The sequence below is a fragment of the Falco biarmicus genome, chromosome 7 (assembly GCF_023638135.1).
Source record: "Falco biarmicus isolate bFalBia1 chromosome 7, bFalBia1.pri, whole genome shotgun sequence".
Classification (NCBI taxonomy): domain Eukaryota; kingdom Metazoa; phylum Chordata; class Aves; order Falconiformes; family Falconidae; genus Falco; species Falco biarmicus.
The window spans coordinates 11,930,487-11,950,943 of record NC_079294.1 but is presented as its reverse complement, the minus strand read 5'-3'; the positions used below and the strand labels follow the sequence as shown (position 1 = coordinate 11,950,943).

Below are 20,457 nucleotides of genomic sequence, written 5' to 3'. Positions count from 1 at the left end.
ACATGTTGCTGGTATTAAATTAAAGAACTGCATCTTTAAAAAAGTTTATCATCATGGGCAAACACTGGGCCACAAACAAGCACACAGAACAAGTGTGACATCACCGTATTTTTTTATTGTTACTCTTACTTATTTGATGCATTCACCATCATTTTGTCCCCTCAACAGAAAGAACAGAAAGCATTTACAAACTCTGAATATCAACACGTTGTGACAGCTTTTTAATGAGGTGGCAGAAAATATAAACACATTTGGATCTCCGTGTCACACAGCTTATCTCAAGGCTGATTGTTCTTCCATTGTTTGTAACTGTATGTTTCAAGGGCATTGGGTTTTGGGGAGCAATAAGATAACAGAAAGATAGAATTAAGCCATAATGTGTTTTAACTAGCCTTCTAAAGGCTGTAGTTAACACCACACAAGAAAGGAAGCTGATCAACATCAAAGCTTCTGTTGCCTTGTTCTGCGCCATAATTTCCAGCACATAAATAAATGCTAGTTGTGCAGAAAAGTGGACACAAGAGTTCAATGGAGCCTGTTAAACTCCAGTGTCCCCATGTCCTAGGAGGAAAAGGTTCTTAGCAGCCTCAGACAACTTTGCAGTTATTTAAGCACATGTTGGACTAGGTAATTTCCAGATGTCCCTGCCATCCCCAAACATTCTACGATAATAGAAATGAGGTAGAAACCAAAAGTTCACTGAAATGTTCCCACAGATGAAAGCCTTTCCTTATCAGTGCTTACAACCCTTGTCTGAGCTTTGCCTCCTCAAAAGAAGCAACAGCATACCTAGTTAAACCCATACAAAAGGCATGTGGGTTGCCTTACTTCATTTGAAATCAAGTTTAAATAGATCAGAAACAGGTCAAAACTAAGCCAAAATAATTCAATCAATCAAAAATAAAGACCTCTTAAGTAATTTGTTCTCTTTTAATTAGAAAAATTTGTTAAACATACTGTAAGTAATCTTGCAGAACATTTAGATGTACCCTAAATATCTACACACAGATATCTTCAGAAAGACCCAAGATTTCCTTAGGGATTATTACCAGTTTAGAAAGCATTGCAGTTCTCTTAAGTTTTGAGGTAGTTTTTCCATTTACAGATTTCTATCATACAATAGATTGATTTGTGTTAAATGTTTGTTCTGATATACCTTCAGCTGGTAAAATTTAAATATAACCCTACACTCCAAACTTCTGCAAAAATGTATTTTGATTTTATTTATCCAAGAGAAATCAACACAGCTGGACTGCAAGCTTCCTATATTTCCCCAGTTTAAAATAAGAAAAAATAAAGAGAAAACAACCGCTCTAACCACTGAAAGGAGCACTTTGCAGTACAGCGGTGGCAGGGCACTCTTATTACATTTTCCCTTTGAAAGGTACAACCCCAAAAATACTCTAATTATGGCCTGCACTCAGACCTGCAAAAACTGGTTCTACTAGTCAACAGGACTAAACTTCAACTTACCCATAGCCTGCATATCTTCTTTTTGCTTCTGGAACCTTGTCTTTTCCTTTGCTACTTTACTTTTGCTTCCTTGGGTATTTTGTTTAGTAGTAACATCATCCTCCTGATACACAATTTGGAGACGGAGGGGAAAAAAGAAAAGAAAAAAAAAAGAACATAATATCTATGATGAAATGACCAGCAATAGATGGTCCCAATTTTTCAACTGTTCCCTAAAACAATAATAAAAACAGGCTATAAGGGTTTCCCACAAACATAGTAATTACTCAGAGATCCTGCCTAATATTTTTGAGCAGTGGTGTGGTGTAGAAAAAACAAACCTTTTTCTTCCAGTTTTCTTTTTAAATGAAGTAGTTTAGAGCACTAAGCTTTGCTGTGTTTAAATAGAGGCAAATGATATAACTGTATCTGAGGGCAAGTGACGTAATTATATCCAAGAGCACAGATCAAAAAGTTTTTCAGCAAGTTATTTATTAATCATTCCCAGAAGGGACAAGCATGCCTTCACAACACAATAAAAAGCTAGTTTCTTGGTGGGATCACAGAAATAAGATAGATAAAAATAGGAAGATAACATATCAAGTATGGTCCCTTTTACCAGCTTAATTGCTGTTAGATTGCTTTATAGTTATGTAATATACCCCAATTCATCCTTAAGGAAAAAAAAAAAGCACATCAACTATGTGTTCCAACTGTTCTGAAAGTTCAGTGAAAACAGAAGACTACACTGATGTGCCTTTATCTGAAATTAGAAATGTTATTACTTACAAGACTAGTAGATGCCCTCTTTGGAGGTCTCCCTCGCCGCCTGCTTGCAGGACTGAAGATAAACGTGGGTGGCTCATCAGGAAAGAAGTAGGAGAAATTTTGTTCTGCTAGATTATATTTTGCAATTGATGTTGCCTTAGTAAGAAAGATGAAAACAGATATTCATTGTGAAATTCTTATCTCTTCATAAATATAAGCTAATTAATCATTAATTCACAAAAGACAATAAAAGTAAGTACATCCACAACTGGTTGGCTTAGGAGAACTCTGAAATACTCTAAGTCACACATCTGAAAATAGAATTTGGTCTCATTTGGCAAGATTTTATTTCTTTAGATGCCTTTTAGCAAACACAGCTGGACACAGTCTTCCTAGCAAGTTGGTGAAATGTGCTGAGAAGGACTTTTGGCAGAAAGTCAGTCAGAAAATTAATTTACTGAAGAATCATATAATTCTCTATCATATTTAAACACTTTTGGAAGAGGAGAAAATTTGTGACTTTTCTCATTCTGAATTGTCAAAGTTTCTTTGCAAGTTGACTCTCTCAGTCTGGTGACTTAAGGAAGCCTGCCCTACCAGGTGATACAGGTGAGGATGCAAAGGAGACACCCCAAACAGGACATATTCACACAACCACTGAAATGCAGGCAATCAGCAAGGGAACAAGGAGACACTCCACAAAAAGTCCAAAGAGACAATGACAATGCACGCATATACAGACTGTAACAATCTTCCTGAGGTACCAGGACGCATTGCTAATAAATCACTGGACCCATGTGTCACGCATCACATCAAGGGTATGATTGCTAACAAGCCCAAGGAAGGAGGTGGTTTATCCCTTTCAGCTCTATTTTCTTCTATTTCTTTAAAAGAGACAAACTTGAAAGTTACGAACTTATTGAGATATTAGTTGTCTTTGTCATTTTCCACAACTTCCAGAGACCAGACTGTCCTCTCTCAGAGCCTTTACACAGCTGTACCAGGATTCCCCTTACACACAAAATATAATAAACAAGTACACTACTTTCTGAAAACAAGATGAAGATAAGCAGGATTTCAGGGTCAAGACTGCAACAGGCAGTGGAAGAGTCAAGGATTTCCTGCAGCACAGCAAGGCAGGGGAAATTGCTGCCCACTTGGTCAGTGTGGGAAAAGCTGCTCAATTCCTTCAGCACAAGGAAACAGAAATTCTCAGTTATCCTGCACAGATTAAGATGTGAACTTTAGTCTGAACTTGTACGAAGTATCACCATATCTTTCCACATAAGATGAAAAAAAAAAAAAATACATATTCAACATCTACGGCCTCATCAAAAGCCCATTCTAGCCACATGAACTCTTCAGTACCTCTGTTCCACTTACGAACAGGATACTGAATTCAATCTACAGTAAAATATTTTCCAGCTAAAAGCATTACAACTGAATAATATTAACTTACTGTACCAAAACAAAATAGTTTGTCTTTGAAATACCAGCTACACACCTTCAAGAATGAAAACAACTCGCATTAGACTAAGCAATTATTAAAACACAGTATATTTTTAACATTTTTCTAGGTAAAAGCTCCCATTTTTGTTTTGGGGACTTCTGTAAACTGGTAGCTAAAGGGAAATTCAGTGAATTTAATTCTGCTTCATGTACAGAAAAACTACCATTTTGTTTACAAATCAACAAAATCTTATTTTTACAAGAAAAAGTTGCAGTATTCATCATTTTGTTTTGGAAAAGTCGAATACTAACTCAATATACTATACTTACAAAAAGCTAATCTTCAAGTAGTTTAAAAGAAGCTCTGAGCAGCTAGTAAAGAGCAGCAAAAAAAAGACTGAGTAGGGTCAGTAATTCTATCCCACAAATTATTCCTTCTTATTTACCTTAGTTTTAATGACTCCATCATGTGGTTCACAGTGTTGTTTCAGAAAAAGTTTAAGTCTATCACGAGAAAAGAGATGTTTCCTCCGGCTGTATCAGGAAAGAAAGGTAGCATTATCAACTAACATATTTAATAATTAAGTACAGCTGACAATATGTGCAAGAACACATGTAACAGATCCTATGATTCGACCATTTTCTCAGTTGTAAGTTACACCCTTACTACTGTAATGAGCAGCTGTTCTTTGCAATCTCAATTCAATTAAAAGTTTCCTTATGAACAAGAAACCCCAACGGTCGTTTTATGCACCTGTATTTTTTGTGTTGAAGATCCTGGTATGCCCTCTTCTATACACACACAAACTCCACAACCTATTCATCCTCACTAAATCCTCCAAACGTTCCTTTCTATCACAGTAGCTTTTAAAATCCCCGAACAAAACTGAAATCTGATTGTTTCAGAGAAGGGTAAAAACAAACAAGCAAACAAGGACAGCAGGAAAGCAGCATTCATGTCTCTAAATGGGGAGGTAAGGCACTGAACAAGCGAGAGGGGTGAATTCACACACTGCTTGGTCAGGCTGCAGCACTCCTCGCTGCAGGACAGTGGGCTCTAAATGCTTCCTGGCATCCCAGGGAACCTGCACCACTTCATGGGAAGAAGAAAATGACTAAGAGTAGTTAATGAAAAATCTAATCTCCATTCATGCTGGAACTAAATGACTTGAAATCACTGAAGGGTTGTGTTTTTCTCCCCAAAGTATCCAGTTTAAGAAGTTTTGATGCAAAATCTACTCTAAAAAAAAAGTTTTAACTAAATTCAAGACAAAGTTACATTATTTAAGAAGCAAAAATTCTTTGCAGCTTTCCATTTTAAAGCAGTCAAGCAGTTTGACTGCCAATGTCTGCTCCAACTTTTCAAACCAGCAATGCTACCACACAGAGGGAGCACTCACAATGCCAATAGTTCATTAATATTATAGAATAGGGTTCCCAAACTTTTTTTCCACCTACTCCATCAGTCACAGCAGTAGGCACAGGTATCAGAAGCAACAGCAGGTCTCACCTGCATGCCAATGAAAGCAGAGACTTGTAAGGAGTTATCTGTGTTAACAGTAGTAAGGCTTGGAACCCTCGCTACAGAAAGCCTGCCGCATACAGCATCTTGCTCCAGTGCCTCTCATTAGTAGTTCTGCTATTTTAAAATGTCATTTTACATCAAAAACATCTTACAGTGACTCACACAGTTATGAAGTACAATTTTACCTTTCATATACACATTTTTACCTTAGTTGAGATGCTTTAACGATAACGGTCTCATACAGTTCTTTAACAGGTTGGACTTTGTATTTGAACAAAGAAGGATCAATTATGGCTTTCTTCTCCCTGAAAATTTTTTTAAAATTTAAGAGTTAACTGCATTCACAAAACAGTCTTATACTGTACATGCTTAATGTATTTATAGGCATACACAATGGACCTCTTGAAAATATCCAGCCATACTTAATACAGGCTGTAACTTCCATTGGACCAAAGAGAACCCATTAACTTCTGCCAAATCTTCTGCCACTAGATTTAAATCTGCATCAAAGCTAATTCCAAGGGATCAGGGCTGTTGGTTTTATTAGCAGGGAGATGGGAGATGAGAAGGGAAGGAAGAACAAAGAGGGAGACAAGTACGATACATCTCTCTCCCTCAGAAAAACATCACCTTAATACTCAGTACTAGTGATGGCAACAGGAAGGCAGGAAAAAAGGAGAAAATATGATGAGGATGGAGTAAAAAAGTTAAATAGAATGAATAAAAATAGTAGCCACAGAGCTACAGATCACATCTCAAAATGAATAAAAGACAGGCAGAATATCTTTCAACTATCAGTTTAGAAAGAGCATCTTCACCAACAACATTCTTAAAATAACAGGAATCGTAAGGCAATGCACCTACACTTTAAAATAAATGCTTATTGAGTTACCTGGGTTCTTCCCTCCCAAAGTGTACTTTCCTTTTACAGCTATCAGCTACAGAGAACTAGATTATTTTTTTTCCCCCCCACAGCAAAAATTTCTTCCATTTTAACATAGCAGTAACTGTTTTCTTACACCTTTTCCTAGGAGAACAACCACCCAGGTCTGGTGTGCTACCAAAACTCCTTTAAAAAACAAAAGAGAGGCTTTCTGCTACAGACAATATACTTTAAATAGTGTGGTGTATTTTTGGACAGGGTTCATGAACAGAGTTAAACTACCAACACTTTCTTTAAATAATGTTGCATTTTGCTATTAAACAACAGAACTTCTCCTAGAGTGGTAATTTGTAATCAAAAGCTATATTGCTTTATCAGAAAAAAATTCAACCGTCGTCTTGTTTCATCAGTAGGGGAAGATGAAAAAGTTATGAGTGAACTAGGAGATTTAGAGCTATGTATTTCATCATCATTGTCAGTCGTTCTGGCATTTACACGATGCTTGAAGGTGGAGTCCGAGACAGAACAAAGTAAATCAATACACCACTTGTTATTCTTTGCTCCTATGAAAAACACACACAAGATGTAGTGACTGTACTTTGCAAGGTTGCTGACTGTGAAATTTGCTCCGGTTCTTATTTTTTCCTACTAACTCTGTGAAATAGAAGTCCATAAGAAATGCACCGTTCAGATGTCCGATAATACATACATTAACAAATACAAGTGAAGCGTAAAAGAAACAGTACTTATCCACAGTTAGTGTCATTTTAGATGAGAATAATTCCTGAAGAAAAATAGTTTACAATGATTAATAGTTTACAATTACCTACAACGTAGTTAAAGAAATGAAGGGACAGAAAAGAAGATTTAGACTTGGAAACAGCAACACAGCTACTGGACTTACAGATATGCACTATGATATATATATATACTTTCTGCATTGTATGATGCTATCCAAGTTAAAGTATCAAGCTGAGTCACTCAGACTAATTAAAAAAATGTGACTAGCTGGGTGGGGTTCTTTTTATTACATTAGCAAAACAGAGAAACTTGATAAAGGAATTCATATACCCACTGGAAAGACTTTAACATCTCTGCCTACAATTTTAAGTTTGTTAAAAGAAGCTTTGTGTTTTGGTCATACCATGACTTGGTCTTCCATGTTCATCTTCAGTCTCGGGGTAGGAAAGCTAAAGCAATAAAGGTTGTCACTAGGAATTTCTGCACTGTATCAAATCAGACTTGTTCCCTCACCATACACCTCTGTGTTTCCAGCCCTTTAGTCTAACAAGCTGAAGAAGGTCACAGATAGCTTATTTATATGTTCTGAATAGATTCTAAGCTCCAATACTGTCTGTAATTAAAAGCAGGGCCCAAAGAATAATCAAATGATCCACTCCTCTGTCATTAACCTTTACTTTTCAGTTTGAGTAAACCTTTCTCTCACCTTCACTGGAGCACATGTAATAGCCCCAACCTAATTTCCAAACATACGAAGTTTCTTCTGTTTAAGATACTCACTGGAAACTCAGAAACCAAGTTAATATATTACTGAAATCTTCCCCTATAAATCCAAATTTAAATTAAAAATTTTGCTTAGTGCAGAAAAGGAAGAAAAAGGTCATTTGGTACACATAGAAGGCTTGAAAAATTATATCATTATCTAGTTGCTTTGGCATAAAAGTAGTAAATTTTTATGTTTCACTTTATAAAGCATTATATAAAACACAGAAGAGTTAGCAAAGGTTAGACCCATTGTGCAGCAGAGATCTCCTACAGCAAGCCTTCACAGGACAGCCCTAACGGAACCCCAGATCCAGAGGAAAGAATATAAAATACCTTGTAACAGATGAAAACTGGAACTGACTCACCCATATTGTACTGCTTGCTACTGCACTCAGGTAAACGTGCCTAGCACCTGACGGAGTCTTGCATTTTTTTGAACGACGTTATTCTGAACCATCAACAGACACTACTTCCATGAGCCCTTCAATTACTTCAAGATGGTGACCACATGACCTGGATATAAATTTCTGCTTACAGTCCTGCTGTGTTATATTCAGACAACAAGGTCTTCAGGTAGCTTTACCGAAAAACTTCTGAGATCGTGTCCTTTTGAGTTACCTTGTCCAGGATACAACTATCTAGTCTGAGTCTTGCTGGAACTACTTATATCTTGTGGGACTAATAGAACTAGAAAAATCTCACAAAAAATACCGAGGGTAAGAGGATCAGGAATGCATCTAAAATGAATGCTGTACCGCTTTTCAAGAAAAGAGACGGTGGCTTCTTCTTCTCTTTGACTAAATTTGGCAATGAAAAAAGCTCCCTTGAAGAATACTAGCCAAGTAACACAATCACTTCTGGCCTCATGCTCCAGTGCAAGCCTTACTCAGAGGTCACCTGTCGGTATATTGACCCTGATAGAAAAGCTGGCCTCTTCACACCTTTGAAGGTGGCCACTGACAAGCTACTCTATACTAAACAATTAAAACTGCCCATTTGGAGCCGCAAATGTTTTCTGCAATCTAGAACTTCAACAGGGAAACACAGCAACCTCAAGACTGTTGACAGCATACTGGTTATACTGCTGTAGGGACAAGACAATGGCACTTTGCAACAAAATCCTGACTTTGAGCCTTTTGATGAAGATTTTAGGCTGCCTTTGATCCGGGACTTTGGTCTTTCCTTACAATACAAAGTAGACTAAGACCTACCATCATTGTTATTACCTTCAGGGGACGGAGGGATGAGAGGGGAAGAAAGAAGAGAACAAAAGAGAAGAATTAAAGATGAGGAAAGATTTGTTCTACTGAACATACAGTATAGCTTTAAGGACAAGCTACGACCACACTTTCTGACATATCCTGTTCATAATTTCTTCTCCAACTACAGGCAGAAAATTAGGTTGAAGATAGCAAAAAATATGGATGGTAAGGTATTACTGGCATTGTTTCCAAAAGCTTTATTAGCTCTGCTTGCATCCCAAAATTTGCAGAAACAATCAATCCTTCCCCAAAATAAAGATGATACTTCACACTGAATAAGCACCCAAATTTACTGCCACAAACCAGCCAACAAGCCAAAAAAAATTTTTCTAGCATTGATAGTTCACATTACACATAGCCCTGGCAGAAGGAATGCCATTAATTAAGTTGCAGCTAATATTGTATATATTTGGCAGTAGAAGCCCCTCAATCTTCAATCTGCTGCTGAGTGCTAGTGCAAATGCAAGAGTTCAACCTTATCCCTAAGTCTAGCACACTGCTGTTCTATGATGACCACTATCCTCCAGTACCAGAGGGTCCCAGGGCATAGCATCAACAATTTAAGATCTCAGAAGATTGCTACCTTTTACGTTGTAACCCAGGCCTTATACAAGGCAGCCTGTTTTTCTGAGGGAGTGCAGGAGCAAGAGTGTGCTGGCCTCCTTCTCCCTGTACCACCTCAGCTTTTACTGCAGAATACAATAAAAAAGGTCAGCAGGAACACTTGTACAGAACGCGTGGCTATTTCTGCCTCACACAGACAGGAGTAGGGTCAGAGAAAGGTTGGGATCTCTAATGACATCTATTTTCAGTTAAGATTCTCTAGCCTTACAGATTCTTTAGGAAAAATATTTGCAGATGGCCCATCAATCTGTGCTGTGCTCCCCTCCCCCTCTCTCACAAGCACACTGAGCATCTGCTGTACCATTGTTTAACGGCACTACAGCTTTGCACAAAGGCTGGGTCTCAAAACCTGGAGATTTGTGTGCAGACGGAGGCAGAACTGCAGTTCTGTGCATATCAACTTGACATTGGTCCCAAGGTGAATAACATCCATACTCTCCACATTCAAGTTTCTCCATAAACAACAAAATATAGTCCCTGAAGGATTAGGGCTGCAAAACAATGTCATTCGGTTCAGTGGGGTTTCTTATTGTTATGAGTAAGGCTATAAAGAATCTTAGATGCCAAAATACAAAAAAATGATAAAAATGCTCTACTTTCAGATAGGTTTTACAGGTACCGCAAGTAATACTTTCCAAGTTTGCATATACCCAGAATACATCCAGAAACTAACCAAAATGGTATTACACTCTTGCACTTGCTATAAAAAGACTGACTTGAAACTTTCAGTAAGCATTTTAAAGCTGTAAGAGGTTTGCAATTCAAGCATAAGTTTTAGTTAGGTATGCTCTAGAACAGTGCTTCAAAAATTTTTATATTCTCACAAGATCTCTCTAAGAGAAAGAAATTATTTTCCCTCCCTTCTCTGCATTGTCAAAATAAGTAATCAGCTGGGAAAAAACACAGACTGGGAGTGTAAGATTCAGTCTTACTACCAGCTCTGCATACATGGAAGTGACAGCAATATAAAAGGATCAATCCCACAGTCAAGCTTTGTGCATACTTGCATAATTCCAGGAATAACCTCCTTTCAAATGCCATATGCCTCATCGTACACAGAAAATGCGTTTGTTTTCTCAAAGATGTAGGAACTCTCCATGAAGAACTTGGACGTTGCCTTCAAAAGACAGCAGAGAACTGTAGAAATTATTTATCCCCTGTTCTTTTCTTAGCCAAGTGAGGAGCTCCACCCTAGTTATTGAAGGCATGTCAGCACATGGGAGATCTCATGAAGCAGTCAATGAGAATAACTTCTGCATCCACGTGACATCTCCAACTCAGTAACAGTTCACATAAAGCCTGTATGTTGCTAGATACAAGATTCAGGCCATCTTCAAAACCTTTTCTTCCATCAGCATTGTGCTTGTGAAGCACAGAAATCTGTCTTCTCATTATACTGCTAGGATAAGCTGCATATATAAGCTCAGTTACTGGTTGGTAAAGGGATATTCCAAATTAAATACCACAATTATAGCCAAGAAGCTCTCTTATTCAACATTATTAAGCTACTCCAGCCTATAGACAGTTCCTTAAGACCAAGACACACACATTTCACCGCACCTAAAACCATAATCAAATCCATAAAATACAATGCTATGTATTTATATGGACACACGGCACAATGAGAAAGCTTTGTATATTTTTATATTTTGGACACAAACGCATTATGTGTCTAGAACGACTTTTCAGAGAGTTCCTGTAAGAGCTTGTCCTCTTATAAAACATTCTCAACTCAGAGTCCCATGATGGAAGTAATACATCATGCTAAGTAGTACCAGACTGTAGAAATGCAGAATATGGCTGCCTTTTCCAAGCTATAGCAGCACAGGTTCTGCAGCAGAGAGAGGACTAATGATAGGCATACCTGCTCTTCCACCATCTCTCAACAGAAACACTGTCATTCCAAACAGATTAACAATGATTATTCTGTAGGTACTCCATTTCTCATAACACACAGTTCTCTGGTGGTTTACACATAGCATAACTGGCACCTGTGAATATTCAGCTTGTCACCTTCAGCTGGCTGAACACTCACAATCCATACAAATCATTTGTTTCGGTCAGACCCTGCCATGTCTGCTTTAGTTTCATTTCCACTCAGCCCAAATGCTTTATACTGTAAAAGTATCATTTACCCATTTTGTGCAGAGCTATTGTGCGTTTCTGAGTCGTCACTGTCACTGATGACAATTGTGTCTCCGTCAGCACCGCTACCATGGCCGTTTGCCATTCCGTTGTGATGCGCTGGAGCTATGACTTCCAAAATCTTACATGGCAACCTGAAAAAAACACAGACATTTATTATAGTCAAAGTCTTTCACTAGCGCCTGGAGTCTAAAGTTGTAGCTGATGTTATTTTAAGAATACATCTATAACTGAACATTGTATTGCCTACTAAATAAGTAAATACCTAAGCACATTGCGCTGAAATAGAAGGTAAAATACTAATTTCATGAGTTCTATCTAATAAACAAACAAATTAATCTGCTTACGCAGCTACCAGCTTCACTACTAAGGACTCTATTCACTACATTCACTAAATGAACTCACTGGTAGAATTATTTGTGGTTGTCAATTTTTTTTCTCATTTCCCACTTAAGTAAACTAATAAGTTAAAGTAATATATTAAGTTAACTAGATACCAAACCCTTTACATTTGACAGCAGTCTAGGAAAAGCAAAAAAAATTTCAGATCCAAAAGTATTTTTACTTATAAGAGATCATCTTCTACTGCCGTCAATGACCTAAATAAACAAGGCTGAAATGATCATTATGCATCTAATCTTAATAATGGCCCATTTATCTGCTGACACGTATTAACGCTCCATCTGGCATGCACACAATTGACAAAACAAGTCTATCCCTGTGCCATCCTGAATGCTAGTTATAAAAGGCAGAATTAACTACATATTAAAAAGTATAATTAATCAACACTTCATGCTGGGTAACTGTATTGTAGCTGGTTCTTAACCACTTTCACCCCTTTCTGGAATTCCGTGGTTCATATTTTTTAGTTTGATCTCCTAAAGCCTTGTCTGCTTCATGAAAATTAACTATTGCAGTCAATGGATGCTGTCACATACTACCATTAAAAGCTCAAAGGGTCAGGGGAGAAAGAACACATAATAATTCTCTCCTCTGGACACCAAATGCTGTCACTTGAAAGGAATAAATTGGAGAATACATGAAGCACAGGACTTGTATTAGTGTGGCATCACACCTAAGAGAAAAACAAACAAACAATCCCCAACAAATCTATTCTGCCATGCAGTCAGCTCCGTATTATTTTGTATGAAGGGGAGGCTGTGATGTTCCAAATATTGGAAAACCAAGATACTGTAACGACAGCTTTTCTCTTAGGACAAATTCTAAGTGTTCTTCTATCTGAACTGAACATTGGCAAAAAAGAAACAATATCAAAATATCTCTCACACACTGCTTTCTGCAAGCAGACAGTACTATCCAAAACTTGCACACACTGAGGGGGGGGGGGGTGTGTAGTAAAAAACTAGGGCGCACAGGAAGAAAAGTTGAGAACAAAATATCCTAGGCCATATTCACTTGTGAATTTAGCTAGGACCAGTAACCCAGTTAGTGCCCATAGCTGTCCTCTGCAAGTCTCTCTCCAACAGGAACAGCGCTCTAGGATGCTCCAACAGGATATGTTATTTGAAAACAAAAAAAAAAGAGGAAAATTTAAAAAAACCCCAAAAACTTATTAACATCCTTATATATTCCTAAAGAAAACAATATGACTAATGCTTAATTGTCCACAGGGACACCAGCTGCCTGCATGCAGAGGCAGTCTGAGTCCGATGGACTCACTGACTGCAGGCAAGCTGCCATTCCAGTGCAGCCAGCCCTCGTTCCCAAAGCTGGCTGGTCTGGAGCAGGAAGACACATTTTCCTGGCCAGTGGAGCCCAAGCTAATTAACTGTGCAAACCTAAACAGACCCCATGTAAAGAACCAAGAGCACCCAAGTATGTAATGGCGACAGAGCCTAATGGCTGTTCATAAACTAAGTCCAAGACCAACAAGGCTTATTAAGGTCTGGCCCAGCACCAGACTCCAGCTGAGTCCTAAGATACTGTCATTACAGTATCTTCATTTTCCAGTATTCAGAACATCACAGCCTCCCCTTCATACTAAATAATACGGAGCTGACTGCATGGCAAAATGTGTGTGATTAGGCTGTTTAAATCCAACAAAGATCACCTGCTAAGACAGGCTTCTTAGTATACCAATTCTTGTTTCAGATTATGAAATATATTTCCTAGCAAGTTCAAATCAATTTAAAAAAACACTTTAAAATTAATTTCTAACGGAAAATAATCAAAAGCACCAATGATTAGGGCTACTGACACTTGTTTACCGAGGATTTATCTGCTATTTGCAGACCACTAGAGGGAGCACATACACACTGTATTTGTAATCGCAGTGAGACGGCCACACAACGCCTACACCGCAACCTACACCACCCAACGCCCTGAAAAAACAGACCAACACACACACACGAATCAATCTGCCTGGACAAAAGGATTCGGATATTTAGTTACCGAGTATTTTTCCAACATTTAATTTACCTGTTTATCCATCAGACAGCCCTGTAATTAACGGGGTATCGCATCTGCTGTAAGAACAGGCATTATGTATTCTACACACTCAATTCAGTAAGTAGTAAAATCCCCAATACAGCTGCCTGGGGTTTGTTTTCCCTTTTTAGAATAACTAACGGAATAAGCTATCACAGAAAGCAAGTGATTCTCCATCCTCCATTTCTTCATTCAAATCATTACCAGAAATCTTTGGGGAAGTAATCAAGTGAAACACGCACTACCTGGCTAAATAAAAGCATAATCCAATGAAATGCAATGATTACTGACTGACAGGAGATTAAAAGCAATGCAACCATTCCTTCTGGCATTAAAAAAAACAATAATCTACGAATGAAGACCTTTTTTAGCCCCGCTACAGTCAAGTCATGGCTAGTCACAGCCAATTCCCTGGGCTAAGAGAGGCAAAGACTCTGCTTCTAGCACGAATGAAGATCTGCTCTTCTCAGTAACCTCATCATTCCCTGAGTTTCACTTATTACAACTCTTATTTTGTATCATAAGGCAGATATCATAACAGCAGAGGTGAAAGCTGAAGCAAGATACCCAAATGAAGCACACTACTTGAAATACTTTCTAAAAAGGATACCTTGCGCACTCACCATTTCCCATGAAGGAAGAACTAGGGGCACCTCAGTCTAAAAAGACAGCACCAAGGAAGTAAACAAATGTGTATCCTAATATCCCTGTCAGTCAGGAAACACTTTCTTCAAGTAACAACAACAAACATTACGGAAAAGCTTACAGCCACACAAAGTGAATCCCAAAAGTATTCGGAAAAGGATCAGACATTGATAACAGAGCCATCGTGAACTTTTACACAATCGTCCCAGCAACTCTAGCTCTGACACAGACAGCCAAAAGCTAGAACAGTAAACCTACAAGGGGATTACCCTATAACTAACAGTTTTGCGAAACTCTTTCTGCACAACAGGCTGCTACCAACAACAGGGTACAGGTCCTCTGACCTGTCTCAAGGACAGCCTTTATGCTTAGACCTTTATTTTCTGCAATGCTCAGAAACCAAGCTCTCTGAGGTCTCATATGTTATGTGAAACATTCCAAGAAGTGGTGCATGGCCTGTATGATTAAATAGGGGATGGTTTGAAGAAAGAGAACTACAACACAGGACCCAAAAGTTCTAAACAAAGCCATAGGAGATATTACCAATGTAATTTTTTTAAAATACCAGTGCATATTATCAAATATCTCAAATGAAAAAACCCAACCACTTGAGATCTCCCACTAATTTCCATGAATTTTGAGTAGGGCCTATCAATTGCACCGGTGAAAGAACATAACTGATTCCAGCAATCTAAGGGCAAGAGACACCGACTGGAGACTGTGGCACAGGACATAGTTTCTCCAGAAACCCAATTCCATCAGTCTCTCTCTCTCTAGAAGAATGATTCTAGGCTGTGCTTTCAAAAGCAGCTAAACACACCTATCAGAAAACTTTTAAAGGTCAGCCTGAACCTTGCCACTTCCAGAAGAACAGTAAGGAAGCAGGAGGCTGAAGGTATACAAAAGCAAACTGCACCTGCAGCCTCAGGCTGCTGTTCCATGAGATGCAGAGATGTCTTAACAGTTCAACACCACCAAAGGGGGAAATCTTCCCTCGCCATTCCTCCTTCCAGCCACATACTTGGTGCAGCGCTTGCCTTTTGTAGATCTGGCACTCAGTACTTTTTATATTGATTGCCATTAAATTGAATTCAACTACCTGACACACACACACAAAAAAAAAAAGAAAGAAAAAAAACCCCAGACAAATTAACACAACAAAAGCTGGGTAAGTTCGTGTCACACCAGCTACTTCAGACAGTGCACTGAAGGATCTGGTGACAACTAAAGCATGTGCAAGAGGCAAATACTGGCCACAGACTAAAGCAGAGAAGGAAGGAGAAGTACTAAGACCTCCCTCATTTAGAGTTCCTGAGACACTACAATTTCTTGAGTAGCCCAGTGATTTCAGCAGTTTACCCTTCCTAACTGAAAAGTGACATCTAGGCAAGTGAACACTGGGATACTAGGAAAGTCTGTTACAGGGAAATCACACAACTAACAAGGAAGTTGGAGTGCTGGCGAGTTTGAAGCATGTACCAAGTCTTGCCCAAGACCAGCATGATTCAGGAAAACCCAGAACAAAGGCTAGTACAACTTACTTGCCAAATTTCTCCTTCATTCAGCTCAGCAACTCAAAGGCATGCACACAAACTATTACGAGTTGCATGACAAGCGGGTTATCTCTACCTACCTCTGCTGAAGCAGAACACGATTTGAGGAAGAGAAAGAGAAGCTGCACTCCACTACATGATGGACCAAAACCAGCCATCACAGGATGCCAAGCAGAAACCTCGACCCTGCAATTATTGGCACCTACACTTACATGGAGAAGTTCTTCCCAAACGCTGAGTAGGCCTTTCCATCCAACCAAGGCTGGAGTTACAAGCTGTGAGAGGAGAGACCACTTCTATACTGCCCTTAGATTGAGCATTCTGCACAACAGCTTTTGATCTGGCTGGTGCTAACTACTGTGATAGAAATAATAGTCTGGCACTCTGCTATGTCCTCATTTCAAGTTAAAAAAAAAATATATCCCTTGAAGGCCCAGATGAGTTATAAATGTGCCTCTGTATGCTTTATAATAAACAAGCAAAAAAACATCCCTTGGACACAGAAGGCTGTTTCAAATGCAGCAGTGGAGGACTATTGCAATACTTTGAGGCCAACCTTTAACATAAAGAAAACAATGATCAATGAGTCAGAAGCAAAAGGAAATTTACTTTTTAAAAGACGTGCAAATCAAAGTTTTTCAAATGCCAAAATTAAAAAAGCACATCTTTTCTAACAGTATGTAAAGTTAGTTGAATACAGAAAACCCCAAAAAGAGTAATACAAGAGGCTATAGTAGCATGTACCAAGTACCACCAAAATGCTACAGCCTCATTCTGTTTTGTCAGCTTTTACAAAGTTTTTAAGAAGTAAACGTCAGGTAAAGTGCAGCAACTCATATCCCTGCCCTAACAGTTCTCATACACTTGAAAGTAATCAGCGAGGTATAAGCAAGACAAGATCTGAAGGAATAAATGACATCTTTTACTAAGCTAACTAGTACAATTTAATGTATACACAAAACAAAAGCACACGACAAGGAGACAAAATTTCACATAAGTAATGGCTTCCTAACTACAGCAAGAGCTGCTGGTTTTGAGTTTTAACATCTTCATTTGTCTGTCAAGTTATAGTCCTTTGCTAAGGACAAGAGAACCCTACATATACAGTAGCTGCATCAGCTGTCTCCTGTGGAATTACGGACAGCACTAACAGTAACAGCAATATAAGCATAATTTTGATTGCCCAGCCTTCGGTTCATAGTATTTTACTGATTTTTAAAGAAATATATAATTATAAAACAAACCAACTAAAACCTGTACCTTTAAATTTGTGGTTATAAAAGAAGAAAGTTCACACAGAAATGAGAGCTAACAGAGATTGGCAGCATCCAAAAATAGTTGTAACAGCTGTTCAACAATCTATAAGAAAGGAGTTGGAGGTTCTCTCCCAGATTATCATCATCTCATATCATTCCATTAAACAAATACAAATATATTTATTAGTCAACAAATACAAATATATCCCAAAGGACTTCAGGGCAGTGGAAAGCGAATTCCTTAAACATGATTCTTCCAGTCCAGGAGCAGACTGATCCTTAAACAGCGATGCTGGGAGAATGCAAACTGTACTTGCTCTATGAATAGGTAAACTCTCCAGTACTGTCAGCTATGCTATTTCATATGCACCACACTAACTTCGCTACTGGAATTCAAATACACTTTGTGAAATAAAATAGGAAACTTTCTTTGTATGCAGGAACTTATGCTTAAGCCTTACCACTACAAACAAAAAAAACCAGAACACCACACAACCAAAAAACAACAAAACAAAAAAACCCCACTACACTATAACTTTTTGATTATATAGACATTGGCTCCAGTGCCTCTGCATCCATTCAGCTTTGAAGCCTATATATCAAAGGGGAAAACTGGTGGACTAGAAAATAATTTAAACTCACTGTAACTCGTTAAAATCTAAACATGGAAGACACTTCACCTTTTACCACCCAGTGGTCTTACATTAACTTATCCTAGCGCTCAGAAGACAACTATATAAATAAGCAAGTAACACCCTGTTGTCAGTTTGAATGAAAATGTTGGAAAACTAGCTATAACCTTATCTCTTACAAGGATCATCTTCTGCCATCCTAACTCCGTATCAGCTATACATAGTCATGACCAGCAACACACTTCCTGTGCCCCAGTTAAGACTTACAGAGATGAAAACAGTATACAAATCTTTTAATTGGCCTAATGCAGTCGTTAATCCACTACAAACAATCCTAAAGCACTGGGACACCAGCCAAACAATTGGTGAGTTAAAAAAAGATGTTTCACTTACAGACAAGGTTGTTTTGTGATTATTTATGTTTCCTACAACCTGGCAATGGTCAACATCAATATTCAGAGTGGAGAATGGATGTTAACCTATACCTAATGTATGACCAGATGCAGCAATCTTCCTAACAGAGAATTTCATCTACTACTTCTGCAAGTAGGTTCATTTTAGAAACACTATGTTCTCTTAAAGCATTCTGGCATTGCTTGCTCACAGACATTAGGGAAGTATTCTTTTGCAGTGGTGTCATCTAGTGGTCAAATCAAATGAAAAAAGATAATCATTGTTTATATCTGCCATATTCTGTATGATTTCTTCCTTATAACAAGGTTGCCTTTAAGCAACCTATTTTATTCTGCAGGTTGTTGACTTTTTAATTAGGTTTTGTACCAACTGATTGACAACTGGTTGCCCTCCATCCTCCATGGGGAAGGGGATGCATCATCACACAAGCTATTTTTAAGGGCAGAGGAGGAAGAGCTGAAGAGCTAGTAGAGTTGTCCAACCTAAAATCTCAGATCTCTTCCCTCCTCAAGTCATACTGCAAGCTTACAAATTAACTAATTATCAGATTGCTCCCTTGTATACCCCAATAAAGACAGCCATTATTACTTGTGATAGCACCCAGACTCAGAACACTGATGATAAACCACAATTGGTTGTTTACACGTACTTTAATTTAATTTGTTGGAAGAAAAAACTAGATTTTTTTTTTGTTAAAAAAAAAGCACACTGCTGACCTCAAGCAGAAAAGCACAAGTCCAACAGCTGAACAAGTTAGGCTGATGATAGTTTTATTTGGTGTGTCTGAGGCATTCACTGAGGTTATTTCAGGTAAGCTTTCACACCACACAGTTTTATTTTTCAGGTAACTGACTTCAGATTCCAAGATCATAGAATTGTTTAGGTTGGAAAAGACCTTTAAGATCATCAAGTCCAACCATTTCACAAGTTTTAAATACCAATAATACAACACAGTACTAAACCAGCAACAAATGGACAGGCTACTGCAAAAGATGCTATTCCTTGCAGAAAAACAAAAGGCCAAGCAGTACATTACAGTTTTTAAACTTTCAGTTCTGAAATGCAAATATAGGAAGTAATTCCAGTGATGTGGCCAACATCTTTTCCTGTGCTTCCATAAAGTGTGAGCTAAAACATTAGCTGCTTATTTTACATCTTAACTGACCATGGTTAACGTGAAATATTGCTCTGATTTTTTCCCCCAACAAAATCTCAAAACATTTCCGTGCTTTTTTCAATAAATTACTTTCCATAAATAGCAATGTGACATTCTAAACAACAGTACTTACAGCATCGGCTGTTTTCAATTCCTTGGCAATTCAAACTTAAACTTAATTTGAGATTAGGTTTGCTGTCTATATCATGTTTTTGACCAGTGTTTCAATTAACATTGTCTTCTATGAAGGCAGTACTAGGAAAATGTTTTTACACAAGTAAATTTAACTGTTCTTTAACTGGGAATTCAAGCACCTCATGTTTCAAAGCTACCACTTTGGAGAAAAGTCAGCCCCAGTTTGGCCAGAAAAGCTGGACACATACAAACCAAAAAAAGCTGACTATTTTTAATCAATACATCATCTGAAATGAATTAAAGAGCAAGTAGAATTATCTCCTTGTTGCTTCTACTAGATTACCAAACTGCACACATAATTTTCAGAGTGTGCCTGAAAAAGCCACTTCATGGCACTGCGGGGCTTTCTCTGCAATTTCTTTCTGGTTGATAAGGGCTGTTAAGACAACAGACATACCAAAACAACAGAAAGACAAGAGTATCTCCCAAACTCTTGGAGTTCCTCCTACCAGACCTCAGCAACAAGGTGGAAGCAGCCAAATTCAAAACTGAGCAGCACAACAAAAGACTAGCAATCAGAAGAGCCTGACGGGGACATAAGACC

The 20,457-nt window shown here is 38.2% G+C and overlaps 1 protein-coding gene across 1 annotated transcript in view; it reads right to left on the bottom strand.

Annotated features, from left to right (window-relative positions):
• BAZ1A (bromodomain adjacent to zinc finger domain 1A) overlaps positions 1-20,457 on the bottom strand; it is a 65,155-nt gene that overhangs the window by 33,078 nt on the left and 11,620 nt on the right. Inside the window, exons 4-8 of the mRNA XM_056345504.1 lie at positions 11,605-11,748; positions 5,401-5,499; positions 4,116-4,203; positions 2,242-2,376; positions 1,474-1,576 (exon numbers count right to left, since the gene is read on the bottom strand). Coding sequence (XP_056201479.1) covers positions 1,474-1,576; positions 2,242-2,376; positions 4,116-4,203; positions 5,401-5,499; positions 11,605-11,748 — 569 coding nt within the window. The remainder of the gene's footprint in view (positions 1-1,473; positions 1,577-2,241; positions 2,377-4,115; positions 4,204-5,400; positions 5,500-11,604; positions 11,749-20,457) is intronic.